The 17,135-nt window shown below is 47.5% G+C and overlaps 1 protein-coding gene across 2 annotated transcripts in view; it reads right to left on the bottom strand.

The window, feature by feature from the left end:
* Positions 1-237: 237 nt before the first annotated feature.
* Positions 238-17,135, bottom strand: part of LOC129854565 (uveal autoantigen with coiled-coil domains and ankyrin repeats protein-like) — an 88,367-nt gene continuing 71,469 nt past the window's right edge. For both annotated transcript variants that reach the window (XM_055921779.1, XM_055921780.1), the window contains exons 8-19: positions 15,636-15,817; positions 13,599-13,636; positions 12,624-12,665; positions 11,417-11,524; positions 11,105-11,137; positions 10,760-10,852; positions 10,585-10,615; positions 10,427-10,476; positions 7,221-9,971; positions 5,387-5,542; positions 4,010-4,075; positions 238-2,419 (exon numbers count right to left, since the gene is read on the bottom strand). In XM_055921779.1, the coding sequence (XP_055777754.1) occupies positions 2,348-2,419; positions 4,010-4,075; positions 5,387-5,542; positions 7,221-9,971; positions 10,427-10,476; positions 10,585-10,615; positions 10,760-10,852; positions 11,105-11,137; positions 11,417-11,524; positions 12,624-12,665; positions 13,599-13,636; positions 15,636-15,817 (3,622 nt within the window). In that variant the 3' untranslated portion in view covers positions 238-2,347. The remainder of the gene's footprint in view (positions 2,420-4,009; positions 4,076-5,386; positions 5,543-7,220; positions 9,972-10,426; positions 10,477-10,584; positions 10,616-10,759; positions 10,853-11,104; positions 11,138-11,416; positions 11,525-12,623; positions 12,666-13,598; positions 13,637-15,635; positions 15,818-17,135) is intronic.

Below are 17,135 nucleotides of genomic sequence, written 5' to 3'. Positions count from 1 at the left end.
AAACCGTACTGTGGGGGCTGATTCCCACTATAGGGCCGACCCAAACCTGTACTGTGCTGGCTGATTCCCACTATAGGACCGACCCAAACCCGTACTGTGCTGGCTGATTCCCACTATAGGGCCGACCCAAACCTGTACTGTGCTGGCTCGAAATCAATACATTACCATCACTAGGTATATTGAAGCATCGTATTGCGTCTTCATATTGTGTGGAGGAAGGAAATCAACAAGACATAGTTCTAAGTTAGGTACTTTTATTTATGTTTTTAACACTAATTCACAAACAAAAAGACATCCTTGCAAGAAGAAAAAAAACAAACAACCAATTTCAACATAATGGTCTCGATATAAAATAACTGGATTCAACTTGTAGATTCTGTTATTGGAGACGGATTTATTTCATCATCCTCAAATTAAAAAGACAAAGAAAAAAAAAGAACCTAATTTTAAATTAATCTGTTTTTATGTTCATTTCAAAATCACATTTCAGAAATCACATTTTAGCAACTTGGTAATTGTTTTATAGCAGTAATATATAGAGGATTTAGTATGAAACTGATTCATATATATTTCTATATGCTTTGCAAAGCATGTTAGACAAAAGCATCACTGAGCTTCTTCATATTGTTACGCTAAGCAATGTGAGGCCCAAACGGAACCCTACTCCCTACTACACAGTGGACTACTTTAGACCTCCTGGTCAAAAGCAGTGCACTATATAGTGAATAACGTGCCATTTCAGACGCAACCTTAGACTTCTCCATCCATATAAATAGAGGGATTCGTAGTATCCCTAGAGAATGACATCCTGTTCCCCTAAAGAAGGGTGTTCTGTGTCTTTCTACTCCAGACCTGCTGAATTTCATTGTTACACCAACGTTGTTTATTAATCAAAGTAGTACAAAGCCATGAAAAAGATATCAGTGTAAAGGCACAAGAGACTTGCTCCACTCTCAGAGACCACTAAAATGAACCACGACAAGACAACAACAAAAAACACTAGTCAAATGAATACATCAGTCAACTTGGCCTGCCAAGTCTCCCCACTAGAGGGCACTCTCGCTCCAGCAACAGGAGACACTGCACCGCAAACACTAGGACACAGCCAAGGCCCCTTTCTAGAACCTCTGTCCAAAACTCCCAGCCTATGGTGTGTTTTTGCCGATCTGAAGGGGGACTGGATAGGTGTAAGCAATATGCAGATTGCTCCAAGTCATCAACATGTAGGCTGCCCTGATAGAGTCACTGTCTTAAACCTATCCTGTTCCTTCAGATCTGTGACCACCATAATGGTAGGGGTTAAGGTTCATGGTAGGGGTTAAGGTTAAGGTTTGTCTTAAGATTGGGCTACAGTGTTGTTTGCGAACACTCCTCGAATCAAATCCAGAATGTGCAGAGCCCCACATTCACCTTGTTTGTGTGGGAACAATGGCTTAAAGAGACTGCTTGAGAAGTGTACGATTCAGTGAAAAGAATGAAGATAAAGTTTGGACCTTCAGGGAAACAGTCGCTGTGCCCAATGGCCCAAGATGGAGGAGTCCTGCTCCCAAACTGAATGAGTAGGTGACTTCAGGGGGTTCCTGTTTGAAATGACCAGGGCATGGTTCTACAATTAACCATAGAACCTCAAAAGATGAAGACGAAAGACGGGAGGGAGTCGATCGCCACGGGGGAATGTGAGTTAACAGCGGACTTTGCTGCTTGTGTTTTCAGATCCGTTTCACTGCTGCGACGTCAGGAGGATAATCTAAGCAGTGGCCAATCCCCCCATCACACAAGACCCTATATCATGCTAAACCCATACAGTCCTAGAGGAGATTTACCTACATTCCATCTAAGAAGAGTTATCTTTCAGACACTTGCCAGCTAAGCATTGAATATCCTGTTTCATGGAGCCTTAACAGAGTAGTCAGGAAGAGAAAGGCCTGCATAGGCAGTTCATCATGCTCATGTTTTCAAAGGACATTAGTACATTCTATTGGTCACCAGCTACAGTATCCTACTGAGTCCATCACCTATGCTGAGGTTTATCCACCTAGCTAAGGTACAACCCATCGTCTACCCTTACCCTCTCTATCTACCGTATATCTACTGTGTATCTCTGTCCACCCACAACACTTGGTCTTAGTTCTGTTGAAACACAAACCAATCAAGACATATAGGGAGGATTATGTTTGAACACTAACATGGATCTCTTCCCACACAGACACACACAATCCCAACACACACTCACACTCGCCAGGCGCCCACAGGGGCCACAGCGGGGGGGGGGGTGCTCTGTAGCTGGGGCTGTGTGAATGGTGGATTTGAGTCAGCGGGTAGTGTTTTGTTGATGCTGAATGGACTTTTAGCAGACAAACTCCTGTCTCATGCGGATGATCTGCAGCAGGGCGGCTTGGACGTCCTCATCCATGTGGCCCTGGGAGAAACAACAACAGCTTTGAGATCATCCACTTGTCCCTTATTTCACAGTTATGGCAGCAGTGTGGGCTATGGGCCAGTCTTACTGGGGTCGTCAGCAGTGTGGGCTATGGGCCAGTCTTACTGGGGTCGTCAGCAGTGTGGGCTATGGGCCAGTCTTACTGGGGTCGTCAGCAGTGTGGGCTATGGGCCAGTCTTACTGGGGTCGTCAGCAGTGTGGGCTATGGGCCAGTCTTACTGGGGTCGTCAGCAGTGTGGGCTATGGGCCAGTCTTACTGGGGTCGTCAGCAGTGTGGGCTATGGGCCAGTCTTACTGGGGTCGTCAGCAGTGTGGGCTATGGGCCAGTCTTACTGGGGTCGTCAGCAGTGTGGGCTATGGGCCAGTCTTACTGGGGTCGTCAGCAGTGTGGGCTATGGGCCAGTCTTACTGGGGTCGCCAGCAGTGTGGGCTATGGGCCAGTCTTACTGGGGTCGTCAGCAGTGTGGGCTATGGGCCAGTCTTACTGGGGTCGCCAGCAGTGTGGGCTATGGGCCAGTCTTACTGGGGTCGTCAGCAGTGTGGGCTATGGGCCAGTCTTACTGGGGTCGTCAGCAGTGTGGGCTATGGGCCAGTCTTACTGGGGTCGTCAGCAGTGTGGGCTATGGGCCAGTCTTACTGGGGTCGTCAGCAGTGTGGGCTATGGGTCAGTCTTACTGGGGTCGTCAGCAGTGTGGGCTATGGACCAGTCTTACTGGTGTCGTCAGCAGTGTGGGCTATGGGCCAGTCTTACTGGTGTCGTCAGCAGTGTGGGCTATGGGCCAGTCTTACTGGGGTCGCCAGCAGTGTGGGCTATGGGCCAGTCTTACTGGGGTCGCCAGCAGTGTGGGCTATGGGCCAGTCTTACTGGTGTCGTCAGCAGTGTGGGCTATGGGCCAGTCTTACTGGGGTCGTCAGCAGTGTGGGCTATGGGCCAGTCTTACTGGGGTCGTCAGCAGTGTGGGCTATGGGCCAGTCTTACTGGGGTCGTCAGCAGTGTGGGCTATGGGCCAGTCTTACTGGGGTCGTCAGCAGTGTGGGCTATGGGCCAGTCTTACTGGGATCGTCAGCAGTGTGGGCTATGGGCCAGTCTTACTGGGGTCGCCAGCAGTGTGGGCTATGGGCCAGTCTTACTGGGGTCGTCAGCAGTGTGAGCTATGGGCCAGTCTTACTGGGGTCATCAGCAGTGTGGGCTATGGGCCAGTCTTACTGGGATCGTCAGCAGTGTGGGCTATGGGCCAGTTTTACTGGGGTCGCCAGCAGTGTGGGCTATGGGCCAGTCTTACTGGTGTCGTCAGCAGTGTGGGCTATGGGCCAGTCTTACTGGGGTCGTCAGCAGTGTGGGCTATGGGCCAGTCTTACTGGGGACGCCAGCAGTGTGGGCTATGGGCGAGTCTTACTGGGGTCATCAGCAGTGTGGGCTATGGGCCAGTATCAACAATAACATTTATTTTCAGATATATTATTTGTCTTCAGGAAGTTGCTGGGCAACAAAAATGCAAGAGATGCCAGGGAGGCCTGTGTGTTATTTTACTTTAACTAGAAATGACTAACTAAAAGAGACACACTGACCTGTGCTGCACTGAGGAGATGAGTTCTATAAATTGAAACCACCTCTCTGTGTTGACTCTCAGCATCCTGTGAAGAAAGGAAAGAGCAAGAGAGGGAGAGGGAGAGGGAGAGGGAGAGGGAGAGGGAGAGGGAGAGGGAGAGGGAGAGGGAGAGGGAGAGGGAGAGGGAGAGAGAGAGAGACAGGGAGAGAGGATGAGAGAGAGAGGTTGAGAGAGAGAGAGAGGAGAAGAGAGAGAACAAGAGATATAATGAGTACAGGCCCACTATGGGCTGACCTGGCAGACACTACACAAAGGGACTCCGTCTGCCTGGCCCCACCTTACCACGCACCTCTGAAATACGCCCGTCTTTCACAGCAAAATAGATGGCATCCATATTTTCCTGAAGACTGCCAACATCGAACGACAGAGCCAAGAAAGCAAACTCCAAATCAAAACGTGGCCCAACCGTGGGTTCACATCAGAGCATGAGTAATGACGTTTTCAGGATTCTAATATGGACCTCATTTTCTTTTCATCTGGGTTCTGGCTAGCCGCTAGACCCGACTTCAAAAAAAGTACACCAGTTCATTCTCTGCCTCCATCATTTCAAAGGCTCATAGTGAGCTGACAGAGAGGAAGGCAGAGGTCGTCCTTGAAAATCAGGTGCACAGACAGTTGTTTTGTTCAGTCTCGCATAGTTTCCAGCTCAGCGGTAAATGGGCTGTAATACCACACAGCGAGAGTGTTACTGGAATTATACGACAGACAAATAGTCTTTGGTATGTAAGAGCACTGACACAGATGTTCTGTCTGATGTACGGATAGATCCACAGGGAACGGGTTCATTTACAGTAACTAACTGTAGGAGGAGGATCAATCATGTCTGGACCAAACCTCTATGTCATCAAGGTAATTAACGAAGATAATGACATCCCATTATCGGTAACTAACGCTGGACTGAAAAAATGCTTTCCTCCTGACTAACGAGTCCATTATGTTTGGAGCCAGAGAGTACTGAGTGACTGATTATGGTGTTAGTGCAGCGTATTGACATGACACCATGTTATAGGTCTGTCATGAGTATAAAATGTCAATACAATCAAGTATGTACACTATGTCGGCAAGTCAATTGTTACAGCTTCACACAATTTAAGGGACCACAACAGAAATAAGTCTTGACTTTGTGTCATCCCTGACAAGTTTTAAAATGTACAGGTATGTTCTGTGTGTATGTTTTAAACTGTCAAATAAGGGCAATGTCACAGAAATGCTAGGTCAGCTACAACTGGCTGCCATCCACTACATCTGCAGTGTGTGTGTGTGTGTGTGTGTGTGTGTGTGTGTGTGTGTGTGTGTGTGTGTGTGTGTGTGTGTGTGTGTGTGTGTACACACTCACAGCCAGCTGCTGCTGCAGGCTCTTGATCTGGGCCTGGAGTGTGTCGATGTGCTGCATCTGTCTCTTATTGGGTGCAGCGTTGCCAGCGTAGGCCAGCTGGGACAGACCGTTGAGGGCCTGCTTCAGTCTCTCCACGTCCGTCAACAGCTCGCTGATCTGAAACACACAAAGCTGTTAGCACCAGAATATACAGAACTATCTACATGTTTAGAAAACCTCATATCAACGGACCAAAGTATTGCCAGAAAAAACACCAAACTTCTTAACAGAACTAAAAACGGAGAAATTTACATCTTACCAAATGTAAATACAGTCAAAAGTTGCGACACCAACTCATTCCAGGGTTTGTATTTTTACTATTTTCTACATTGTAGAATAATAGTGAAAACATCTAAACTATGATATAATACATATGGATTCATGTAGTAACCAAAAGTGTTAAGCAAATCAAAATGTATTTGAGATTCTTCAAAGTAGCCACCCTTTGCCTTGATGACAGCTTTGCACATTATTGACATTCTCTCAACCAGTTTCATGAGGTAGTCACCTAGAATGCATTTCAATTAACAGGTGTACCTTGTTAAAAGTACATTTGTGGAATTTCTTACCTTCTGATTGAGACAATCAGTTGTGTTGTGACAAGGTAGAGGTGGTATACAGAAGATAGCCCTATTTGGTAAAAGAGCAAGTCCATATTATGGCAAGAACAGCTCAAATAAGCAAAGAGAAATGACAGTCCAATCAGGAAAATGTCAAGAACTTTGAAAGTTTCTTCAAGTGCAGTCGCAAAAACCATCAAGCGCTATGATGAAACTGGCTCTCATGAGGACCGCCACAGGAAAGGAAAACCCAGAGTTACCTCTGCTGCGAGGATAAGCTCATTATAGTTAACAGCACCCTCAGATTGCTGCCCAAATAAATGCTTCATAGTTCAAGTAACAGACACGTCTCAACATCAACCGTTCAGAGGAGACTGCGTGAATCAGGCCTTCATTATCGAATTGCTGCAAAGAAACCACTACTAAAGGACACCAATAATAAGAAGAGACTTGCTTGGGCCAAGAAACACGAGTTAGATTGTTGGAAATCTGTCATTTGGTCTGAAGAGTCCAAATTTGGGATTTTTTTGTTCCAACCAACTTGTCTATGTGAGACGCAGAGTAGGTGAATGGATGATCTCTACATGTGTGGTTCCCACCGTGAAGCATGGAGGAGGAGGTGTGATGGTGCTTTGCTGGTGACACTGTCGGTGATTCATTTAGAATTCAAATCACACTTAACCATCATGGCTACCACAGCATTCTGCAGCGATACGCCATCCCATCTGGTTTGCGTTTAGTGGGACTATTTGTTTTTTAACAGGAAGATGACACAAAATACACATCCAGGCTGTGTAAGGGCAAGTTGACCAAGAAGGAGAGTGATGGAGTGCTGCATCAGATGACCTGGCCTCCACAATCACCCGACCTCAATCCAATTGAGATGGTTTGGGATGAGTTGGACCTCAGAGTGAAGGAAAAGCATCTAACAAGTGCTCAGCATTTGTGGGAACTCCTTCAAGACTGTTGGAAAAGCATTCCTCAAGAAGCTGGTTGAGAGAATGCCAAGAGTGTACTTTATAGAATCTCAAATATATGTTTTTGTTTTTTTGGGTTACTACATGATTCCATTTGTGTTCTTTCATAGTTTCAATGTCTTCACTATTATTCTACAATGTAGAACATTGTACAAATAAAAACCCTTGAATGAGTAGGTGTGTCCACTTTTGGCTGGTACTGTACATTTAGGTTTAGGTAAAAATGGCCAACAAATCAATGCAGAATATTTCTCCTACCTTCTTGTCTTTGACCTCGGTCTGCTCGGCCGACATCTGGATCCTCCTCTGGAACTCCCCAATGGTGCTGAGCGACTCCTCGTACCTCTCCTTCAGCTCCCGGATCTCCTTATCCATGGTGTTGCTCTTCTCCTGCAGGGCCTCAGTTTCCACCCTGGCCCTGGCCTTTTCCTCCCTGGCCCTGCCCTCGTCCTCCCTGGCCTGGGCCACCTCACGATGGAGCACCTCGCACTGCTCCGCCAGCCCAGATAGCCTCTCCCCCAACGCCGCTGTCTCTTCCTGCAGACGTTGCTTCTCGGCTTTCACCTGGCTCAACTGGTCCTCTCTTCCTCCGAGTTCCTCCAGGGCCTGGGTGGCCCGGAGCATCTCTGACTGCAGGGCTGCCACGTTCTGGGCCCTCTGGGCACTGGTCTCCTGCTCCTGGCGAAGGGAAGCGAGTAGCTGGGCCACCTGCCCCTCCAGGGCCTCCTTGGCCTGAGCATGCTGCTGCAGGAGGACGGCCTGGTCCCCGGAGAATCCCTGGAGCTCCTTCTCCAAGGCGCAGGCCCTCTGGGCCTCCCAAAGCTGGGCCTTCCTGGCTTTCTGGCACTCGTCCTGGGCTTGCTGGATGGTGCCCCTCAGGGCTCGGTGCTCGGTCTCATAGTGTTCCAGCCGGGCCGACTCGGATTCCAGGCGCTGTTGCAGGCGCTGGATGTCAGTGTTACTCAGGGCGTTCTGCTCCTCCAGCTCTGCCCTCTGCACAGTCACGTCTTTGTACTGCTGCTCCAGGTCCACCAACCTCAGCGTCAGCTCCTCCATTTTACCCCTGTACTCATCTTCCACCTCCTTGTGTTTTTCACTGGCGACGAAGCCTGTCTCCATTCTCTGCTGCACAGACTCCATCTGCACTCTCAATTTCTCTTTCTCCTGCTTGTGACGTTCCCCCTCCAACTTCTCCTGGTTGTACTTCTCTTGCATCTCCGAGAGCTTTCCTGTCAAGTCTTTCAGCTTGGTGTTGTAGGAGTTCTCCCTCTCCTCTATGGCAGTCAACGGGACAAACTTGGCCTGGATAGCTTCCTGGATGGTGTCTAGTTCTTTCTTCTGCGCCTCCATTTCTTGGTGAAGCTTTACTGTCCCATCTTGCGCAGACTGGTAGCTTGCCAACGCCTCTTTGGCCCGATGCTCCGCCTCAACAACAGCATTGCTCAACTTAACCCTTACAGCTTCATGGTCTATAAGGCACACATAGTCATTTTCGATCATCACCTGAACATTCTCCAGCTTCTCTTTCAACTCTGCACTACCCTCTCTCACCTTCTGCAACTCTTCCTCACTTTCTTTGCCCTCCATCTCCAGTTTGGAGAGCTCAGCCTTGGCCTTCTCCAAAGCAGCACTCAGCTCCATATTCACTTGCTCATGTTTCTCTCTGGACACGTACTCTCCATTTAGGCTCTGTTTCAGAGACTGGTTCTTGGCAGTGACCTGGGCCAGCTCCTTCTCTCTCTCTTCAAACCTCTTCTGGAGCACTTCCAGTTCCTTTACCAGTTCAGCGTTGCGAGCATTCAGGGCACCCACTTCGCTCCGGAACTTCTCGGAGGGCACGGTAGCGCTCTGTAGGCTGGTGACGCTCTCACACAGGGTGACCCTCTCCGTTTGTAGCCTCTGGATCTGCACCTCGGCCTGGCCGTTCCTTTCTGCGGCCTCCACCAGCCTCTTCTCCAGCTCCTCTACAGCTCTCTCCAGGGCGCTCTTGGCCTCTTCGTGGGCCTTGAGGGGGATGAAGTTGGCCTCCACCCTGCTATTGAGCTCCTCCAGCTGCTCCTGGAGCATCTCCCGCTCCTCCTCGCTCTCCTCTACCTGGCGGATCAGTGCCTGGCTCTTGGCAGTTATGTCCGCCAGTCTCCTCTTCAGGGAGGAACTCTGTTCCTCCAGGGTCGTCCTCATCCTCTCATGCTCCTGCAGAGGGACCGCCCCTGTCCCGGCCTGGGCAGGCTGGCTGTCCATTTCCCTGTGTAGCTCAGCCACCTCCTCCAGCACACGGTCATAGTCCTCCCGCAGCTCTGCCAGCTGACGCTCCTTCTCATCCACCGCATTGCTCAACAGGTTCTTCATGTTGTCGAACTTCTCTGCCGGCACAACCTTCTCTCCCTGCCGTGCCTGGGTCTCCTTAATGAGGGCCTCCATGTCCAGCAGAGCCTCTGCCAGCTCATCCCTCTCCTCCCGCAAGGCAGTCAGCTCCAGGCCCAGCCGCTCTGCCTCCACCGCCAGCTGGCCCTCGCTGCTCTTGTACTCCTCCAGGGCCTTCTCACTCTGCTTCAGGTGGTTACGCACGCGCCCCACCTCGGCCGAGGCTCCCTCGTACTTGGCCTTGACATCGTGGAGCTGGGCACGGAGCTCATCGGCCGCCTGGCCTCCTAGGTGCTCCTTGACCGCCACCACGTGGGCCTGGAGCTGCTTGACCTTGGCTTCAGAGTCCAGCATCCTCTTCTGGACGTCCCCCAGTGCCTCCTCCAGCTCCTGGACCTGCCGGTCTGCCTGCCGCTGGATGGTCTCCCGGCTCTGGGCCAGCTCTTGGCACTCCTGGCTTTTGCGGGCCAGGGCCGCCTGCAGGCGAAGAGCATCTTCCTCGGCAGTCTGCTGCCTCCTCCTCATCGTCTCCAGCTCGCGCCGCAGGGCCTCCACCTCCTCGACTGGGTCCCAGCCCACACCAGGACGTCCCGCAAGCTCCAGGGGACGGGACAGTGAGTGCGAAAGACCGGACGACTGCAGCACCTACAGCAGGAACAAAAGTTTCATGTGTGTGGAATGATTGTGCAATTTACATACACTTCGCACACCTATTTCTCACTAACAGCAGTGTCAGTCCAATAATGGTTTTGCAATGAGAGCTGACTTAGTCAGTTCCACTATAGCGACACGAGAATACTGAGAATATGTGAAGGCTACAATAGGATAAAAAAATATCAATTTAAAAGTTGAGCCCAAAATTTTAAAACTACCTGCAGTGGTTTAAGAGAATAAATCTCTCATTTGCTGGGGGACAAACAGCTGACAGGACGAAATGAGATTTCAGACATATATTTGGCTGTCAGAGAGCTGATAAGCTCATGGTTGCTGACTGGACTAGAATACACAGCAGATATGGTCTGCGTGCGTTTCATACTTCATGACAGTTACCTTTTCATTGCGGGCCATAATGCTCTAGAAAAAGAAGAAGTCAGGTTTACCTGCGCTGAATCCAGGCTTTGAGATTGTTTGACGAGGACGTTGTCTTTTCCTGCCAAAACAAATACAGAGATGATTCAGAAGAGGTCTTTTTTAATTCAGATCCTCTGATTGCATCTCTTATTCTCTGATATCTCAAATTTCAAGAGAGCTCACTCACCTTTGATAACAGACTGGCCAGAGTAGTCCCCCTGAAAACACATAGAACATACAGTATGTTCACATTAACACATAACCTTAGACAACCTAAGCAAGAGCTCGTATTATTATTATGTAAAACCCCATGATGATTTCATATGCTGTAACAGGGTTGGCATTTGGCTGTGGTCCCTCACCATGTGGCTCCTGAGCTGAACCTTGACAGTCTCTGGGGCCCGAGCCCCCTCCTCCCTGTCTTTGGCACTCAGTAAGAGCTTCAGCTGTTCCCTCTAATTCAGCACAAACACAACGTGGAGCTTTAGAGCAGATCAACAGCCTTGCAACTTTAGTTGCATTTGAGGACAATAACTTTCAGATGAATACAGCTATGGCATGGTATTCAATCAAATATTTCCACATTCTCACAAAAACCCACACATCCACAAACAAACAGGCATGCTAATTCATCTCTCTAATCTATAGGTAAAACGTTCCATTTTTTCTTCCCACCCCAAACAATTGAGTTATGTGGCTGTCCTTACCTCTTTATGGATGCATTCCACTGTATGTTTTTCCTGCACAGGATATAGAGGATTACAAGTTAAGTATCAGAGGGTTTGACAAACAACTCATTACCATATATAGTGCCTGTCACCGTCCAAGTTTTTACGTTTTTCTTGAAGCACAAACTGTGTTTGATTCCCTTCTCAGTGACTTTCCGTGTTAGTCTAGAAGTTGTCTACACTACTTTCTCTCTCTCTCTGTGTGTGTGTGTGTGTGTGGTGTGTGTGGTGTGTGTGGTGTGTGTGTGTGTGTGTGTGTGTGTGTGTGTGTGTGTGTGCGTGCGTGCGTACCTGACTGAGCTGCTGCTGCAGTAGCTTGACCTTGTCCATCAGAGCCCTCTGCTCCAGGTAAAACTTCCTCAGAGTCTCCTGCTGGCTCTCGTTCTGTCTCTCCAGGTCCTGACAAACATCACACACCATTAGAAGTCACAATCCATTTACAAGTCAAATCACACAAATCTCTAAGTAACCCGTCTCCAAGCCAGAACAGCCCATAGAGCAGGATCCTATCAAATGTTTAGCATGAGTCAGCTTGAAGTACATGTACACCCCCTGGGCAGGATGCTAGTCTGTCACAGGGCCTTAACGCGTCAGCATGCCTCGGTTCGGCTGGCGCCTAGCTGAACTCGGCAACCCGAACCAAACCAGAGTTGCTTGCATACTCCCTTAAAAGACATTCGCTTTAAAAATGAGAAAAACACAGCAATAGTACCGTTTGTCCATTTTGAGATGCCGTAGCCAGTATACACTTACTGAAAATAGTCTTACTGAAAATAGTTACCGAATTAATCTAAGATATGAAGAAATTCATTATGACGTTTTTGCCGAGAAGATCATAGTCGCACAATTTTACATCTAACTAAGATGTCTGGTGCAATATTTCTCAATGAAAAAATGGGCATGAAAACGAGTCGTCTCTCATTGAAGAACCCCTACTGTTGACCAATCACCGACGAAGGGGCGTAGACCTCAATTCCGAACTTGGCTTGCCTCTAGAAAACATTGTGTGCCCGAACAGCCAAAAAAACCCTCACCGAAGTCCAGAACTAACAAAAACGGCACAAAATATAACATATGCACAAACTCTTCCCGAATTCTTCTTAATGCTGAGTGCCAAGCAGAGCGGCATCAGGTCCATTTTTAGAGTCTCTGGTATGACTTGATCTGGGATCGAACCCCCAACCTTCCAATCTCAGGGCGGACAGTAACCGCTGAGTTGAAATCATCTATAGATCTGTTTAATTAGATCCAACAGTAAATACAAATTCACTAGTACCTTCAATTATCCTGGACATTGTAGAATCGTGTCACGCTGATGCCCAGGCCAGCCTATAGATTCCCCTACATACTGCTGAGTACATCTTGCTTAATGTCCTCATACATTCAGACTGGGTAATTACATCCCTGTCCATCACAAAGGACTACGAGGTCAAACTCAATGAAGCCGGCCTATCAAAGTCAATATTGAATGTACGCAGAGAAAAACAATTGTACTCACCCTCACGTTGGCTTCGGCCTGTTCAGTCATCTCCACTGAGTGCTGTGGACACACAGGTTATCATTTAGCCATGATTGACTGGGGGAGGGGGGGGGGGGGGGCTGATGGCTAGTAGTAGCAGGGTAAGAGATTTCCTTATATACAGTATCTCTGGTGGTAGTGATATTAGGGAATGAACTGCGATTATCCATCTCGTCACTAGGTGGCAGTAATGTCCAACTGAATGTCGGAGTGTGTGTCACTTGGCCTCCACAGGAAACAGTGTAAAACATGACAACTCACTGTTTACCGTATGATAATACACCATTAAGCAAACAGCTTCAACACAACAGGGACTTTGTAAAAACACTTGTGATTGTCTCTATTCAAGATTCAATATTAAATCAATGAGTGGTGAATGTGGTCAGATTCAATATTAAATCAATGAGTGGTGAATGTAGTCAGATTCAATATTAAATCAATGAGTGGTGAATGTGGTCAGATTCAATATTAAATCAATGAGTGGTGAATGTGGTCAGATTCAATAGAGCAGAAACTGAACTTAAGTATTGTTGGGATCGGCTCGTTCAGAACTCACAGATACCGTCTATCGCTCCATGTATACAGAACACATGACCCAGGAAGTGCCATGACGAGGAAGCGTTAACCAGAATCAATAATAAAAACCCATCCTATTTGCTTGATGGAGCTCACGTCAAACCTTTGGTAAGCCTATGAGCCGGCTCATCTTTTTCAACAATGGATTCACCCAGAGAAAATAACAGTTGAAATGTCAAGCGATTACTATACAGCTCAATAATAACAACTACAGTCTAATCAACAGCTCAAAAGGCAACATAGCAGGAAAGAGGCATTGCCCTAGGGTCTAGGAGATCTTTTCTGTGGAGATGTGTGTTGTTTTAAAGCTGATAGTTCATCTCCGTGCACAGAAATCAGTATGATGGTTGGCAATTAAAGTGAGCGCTGCGTTGTTACCTGTCGCTTCTTCTGCTCCATCTTGGCAGCTTCTTTTACTGTGGATACAATGAGAAACAATGAACGGGTCCGTTTACACACGTCAGAGCAGCCCGTCACTCATATCGTTCATGACTTCATCTATACAATGTGTTATCTCATAACCAAGTCTTTCAGGAGATTGAGGAGAGAAGTTGAAATGAAGTGATACAAGGACAGTACTTTCACATGGGCATAAAGATTGTATGCAAAAAAAGCAATTATGCCAGAGTAATGATGATTAAAGGCTTGATGAGAAACCAATCTCAAATGAGCACTGAGCGTGAAAACAAACAACAGGTGTTGGAGAAATCCGATGAAGCCATCTAAAGCCGCCTCCCAGAACCAAGGACATCAATTTGCCACAACAAGATAATTGTTAAGTAAGGTAAATGGCTGATGCTGCACCAGATACTAGGAGAACAAGCAATTCTAGTTTCTGACAAATGTAGACTAGAGCTAAAGAATGGAATTTGATTAGATGCAAATTACCTAGGGTTCTAGTTGAGTGGGCCCTTTACCTAGGGTTCTAGTTGAGTGGGCCCTTTACCTAGAGTTCTAGTTGAGTGGGCCCTTTACCTAGAGTTCTAGTTGAGTGGGCCCTTTACCTAGGGATCTAGTTGAGTGGGCCCTTTACCTAGGGATCTAGTTGAGTGGGCCCTTTACCTAGGGATCTAGTTGAGTGGGCCCTTTACCTAGGGTTCTAGTTGAGTGGGCCCTTTACCTAGAGTTCTAGTTGAGTGGGCCCTTTACCTAGGGTTCTAGTTGAGTGGGCCCTTTACCTAGGGATCTAGTTGAGTGGGCCCTTTACCTAGGGTTCTAGTTGAGTGGGCCCTTTACCTAGGGTTCTAGTTGAGTGGGCCCTTTACCTAGGGTTCTAGTTGAGTGGGCCCTTTACCTAGGGTTCTAGTTGAGTGGGCACTTTACCTAGGGTTCTAGTTGAGAGGGCCATTTCCTAGGGTTCTAGTTGAGTGGGCCCTTTACCTAGGGTTCTAGTTGAGTGGTCCCTTTACCTAGGGTTCTAGTTGAGTGGTCCCTTTACCTAGGGTTCTAGTTGAGTGGGCCCTTTACCTAGGGTTCTAGTTGAGTGGGCCCTTTACCTAGGGATCTAGTTGAGTGGGCCCTTTACCTAGGGTTCTAGTTGAGTGGGCCCTTTACCTAGGGTTCTAGTTGAGAGGGCCCTTTACCTAGGGTTCTAGTTGAGAGGGCCCTTTACCTAGAGTTTAGTGGGCCCTTTACCTAGAGTTTAGTGGGCCTTGATAAAAGCATGGCTCTATACACAAAGTTCATGTGAAGGAGATCTGTTGGGGACATTTTATGCACTCTATTTCACATAGCCTTGATAAAAACACACATTAAAACACTCTGCAAAGCCACACGCCGCGATGAATGAACAACCATAAATTCCCTCTGAAAGAAGAAAGCTGACACACTTGAACTCAGGTTACCTTCCCTAAAAGCACAATCCTATTTTTCACCTTTGCTGCAAATTTCCCCGAGGCCATTTCATTCTGTGTATAACTTTACTTTCTCTGCAGCATGACTTTTTAACCTGGTGCTTTTCAATAGACATGTTATTTTTACGCCTTGCTCTCTTTTTGATCTTCTGGTTGAATGGGTGTTTTCGGCAGTCTCCTGTGGTTTCTGTATTTCTGAGGCACCGGCTGAGTTACAGCTTACACTGCAGATAGAAACATCTCAGAACCTCTTCATTCTGGGCTAGCTGCTCCTGTCTCCCCCCTACTGAGGATAAGAAAACATCAAGTTCTCATTTGAAAGATACAGGAAAACATCAAAACCTCCCTCTCCCTGCCAGGCACGGACGATGATTATAGTATTTGAAGTCGATTAAACACGTTTCACAGTTTTGAAAATTACTGACAGTTTAAACAGCAAAATTAAATGTTAACTTTGTCCGCAGGGCAGCCCTCACGCAGGGTGAAAAACACATCTACAGGAGTGCCCAGGGCATATGTCATAGGTCCTACGGGTCAAATCGGGACACAGCCGTGCTCTGACCTTTGGTGACGTTGTCGAGGTAGGTCTTGAAAAGGCTGACCAGCTCCGGGTTTTTGCTGAGGCGGGCGTAGTGGAAACTGTCGTGGCCAAAGCTGTCCACGGCCGTCACGTCGGCGCCGTTCTTCAGAAGGACCTCCACCGCGTCCTTACAGGCATACTCACAGCCCAGGGTCAGCGCAGTCCTGGACACACGCACACCACACACAGACACACACACAGATATATGAATAATTGAATTGCATCCATAATGAAATGTATTGAAGAGTAGGCTACAAATCACAAAGTCTATAGAGGCCAGACAGATGCATCACTGACACATCAATACACACTGTAACTGAACCCCACCAATACACACTGTAACTGAACCCCATCAATACACACTGTAACTGAACCCCATCAATACACACTGTAACTGAACCCCACCAATACACACTGTAACTGAACCCCATCAATACACACTGTAACTGAACCCCATCAATACACACTGTAACTGAACCCCATCAATACACACTGTAACTGAACCCCATCAATACACACTGTAACTGAACCCCATCAATACACACTGTAACTGAACCCCACCAATACACACTGTAACTGAACCCCACCAATACACACTGTAACTGAACCCCATCAATACACACACTGTAACTGAACCCCATCAATACACACACTGTAACTGAACCCCATCAATACACACACTGTAACTGAACCCCATCAATACACACACTGTAACTGAACCCCATCAATACACACACTGTAACTGAACCCCATCAATACACACACTGTAACTGAACCCCATCAATACACACACTGTAACTGAACCCCATCAATACACACTGTAACTGAACCCCATCAATACACACTGTAACTGAACCCCATCAACACACACACTGTAACTGAACCCCATCAACACACACACTGTAACTGAACCCCATCAACACACACACTGTAACTGAACCCCATCAATACACACTGTAACTGAACCCCATCAATACACAGTGTAACTGAACCCCATCAATACACAGTGTAACTGAACCCCATCAATACACAGTGTAACTGAACCCCATCAATACACACTGTAACTGAACCCCATCAATACACACTGTAACTGAACCCCATCAACACACACACTGTAACTGAACCCCATCAACACACACACTGTAACTGAACCCCATCAACACACACACTGTAACTGATCCCCATCAACACACACACTGTAACTGATCCCCATCAACACACACACTGTAACTGAACCCCATCAATACACACACTGTAACTGAACCCCATCAATACACACACTGTAACTGAACCCCATCAATACACACACTGTAACTGAACCCCATCAATACACACACTGTAACTGAACCCCATCAATACACACTGTAACTGAACCCCATCAATACACACTGTAACTGAACCCCATCAATACACACTGTAACTGAACCCCATCAATACACACTGTAACTGAACCCCATCAATACACACACTGTAACTGAACCC

This window comes from Salvelinus fontinalis, chromosome 4, assembly GCF_029448725.1.
Source record: "Salvelinus fontinalis isolate EN_2023a chromosome 4, ASM2944872v1, whole genome shotgun sequence".
In the NCBI taxonomy this organism is placed as follows: domain Eukaryota; kingdom Metazoa; phylum Chordata; class Actinopteri; order Salmoniformes; family Salmonidae; genus Salvelinus; species Salvelinus fontinalis.
The sequence above is the reverse complement of the archived record's forward strand: the minus strand, read 5'-3'. Positions and strand labels throughout refer to the sequence as shown.